The sequence below is a fragment of the Trypanosoma equiperdum genome (genome assembly GCF_001457755.1).
Source record: "Trypanosoma equiperdum strain OVI genome assembly, contig: ctg_921, whole genome shotgun sequence".
In the NCBI taxonomy this organism is placed as follows: Eukaryota; Euglenozoa; class Kinetoplastea; order Trypanosomatida; family Trypanosomatidae; genus Trypanosoma; species Trypanosoma equiperdum.
This window is the reverse complement of record NW_027124889.1, coordinates 1-1,402: the sequence shown is the minus strand read 5'-3', so window position 1 is coordinate 1,402 and position 1,402 is coordinate 1. Positions and strand designations below refer to the sequence as shown.

Here is a 1,402-nt window from a genome sequence, read left to right as displayed (position 1 = left end):
ATAATTCCTTACTGCTATATATATTTTTCTCTCAGGAAGTATCGCACACCTTTTTGCATTATCAGGATGACGGATAAAAAGCGGGAACCGGCCCCCAAACTTGGGTTCCTTGAGGAGTTTATGATTGGTGGTGTCGCTGCCGGTTTATCCAAGACGGCGGCTGCTCCAATCGAAAGAGTAAAACTGCTCGTACAGAACCAGGGAGAGATGATGAAGCAAGGCCGACTGGACAAGCCATACAACGGTGTCGTTGACTGCTTTCGGCGCACCATCAGCACGGAGGGCGTGTATCCGCTTTGGCGAGGTAACCTGTCAAATGTTCTGCGTTACTTTCCAACTCAGGCGCTGAATTTCGCCTTTAAGGATAAATTTAAGAGGATGTTCAATTACAAAAAGGAGAAGGATGGCTATGGCAAGTGGTTTATGGGTAACATGGCATCTGGTGGTCTCGCTGGTGCTGCATCTCTTTGTTTTGTGTATTCCTTGGACTACGTCCGTACCCGTCTCGCTAACGACACGAAGTCTGTGAAGGGTGGTGGGGAGCGCCAATTTAACGGTATTGTGGACTGCTATGTCAAGACATGGAAGAGTGATGGCATCGCTGGGTTGTATCGTGGCTTTGTGGTATCCTGTATTGGTATTGTTGTGTACCGTGGTTTCTACTTTGGTCTTTACGACACCCTTCAGCCAATGCTTCCTGTGGACACATTCATCGTAAACTTCTTCCTTGGATGGGCTGTGACTATTGTGGCGGGGCTTCTTTCTTACCCGTTGGACACCGTTCGCCGGCGCATGATGATGACATCAGGTGCTGCTGTGAAGTACAAGAACTCGATGGATTGTATGTTGCAGGTGATTAAACAGGAGGGAGCTGCGTCCCTGATGCGAGGCGCTGGTGCAAACATCCTACGCGGTATCGCTGGCGCTGGTGTACTTTCCGGCGTGGATGCGCTGAAACCCATTTATGTGGAGTGGCGCAGATCGAATTAGTGATTTCATTGAGGTACGTTGTACCGTCATCTTCTGTTTTCAGTAGGGTGCGGGATCACGGACGCAGTGCGCGCGGGGGAACCTGCCTTTGATGAGATATATGTTTGTTTTAAGAGAAAAAAAATAGGGCAAAGGCCAAGAAGGTCACGATTATCATGAGCGGCAACGAGCGCAATCTGTAGAAACTCACTGGGAAATAACGGGGCACAGCGCGTGGTGTACAGTGTGGCTGTTACCATCGTGGGGCATTCGGTAAATTTGTTATTTTTGTTTTAATTACTTTTTTATGACGGAGCAATTTTCGATCGTTATATTTAGCACGCACTTTCGATTAGGCAATGTTCCCAACCATCCCTTGCATTTCTTAAAGTTTGTAAAAAAAAAAGAATTATAATTCCTTACTGCTATATAT

At 47.1% G+C, this 1,402-nt stretch overlaps 1 protein-coding gene across 1 annotated transcript; it reads left to right on the top strand.

Moving 5' to 3' along the window:
• Positions 1 to 66: 66 nt before the first annotated feature.
• On the top strand, positions 67 to 990 carry TEOVI_000452500 (Mitochondrial ADP/ATP carrier protein 5a, putative; the record flags this gene model as incomplete). The annotated part of the gene is made up of 1 exon (XM_067227287.1): positions 67 to 990. One exon carries the CDS (start codon positions 67 to 69, stop codon positions 988 to 990), a length of 924 nt encoding a protein of 307 aa, XP_067083388.1.
• Between the last annotated feature and the right edge of the window lie 412 nt (positions 991 to 1,402).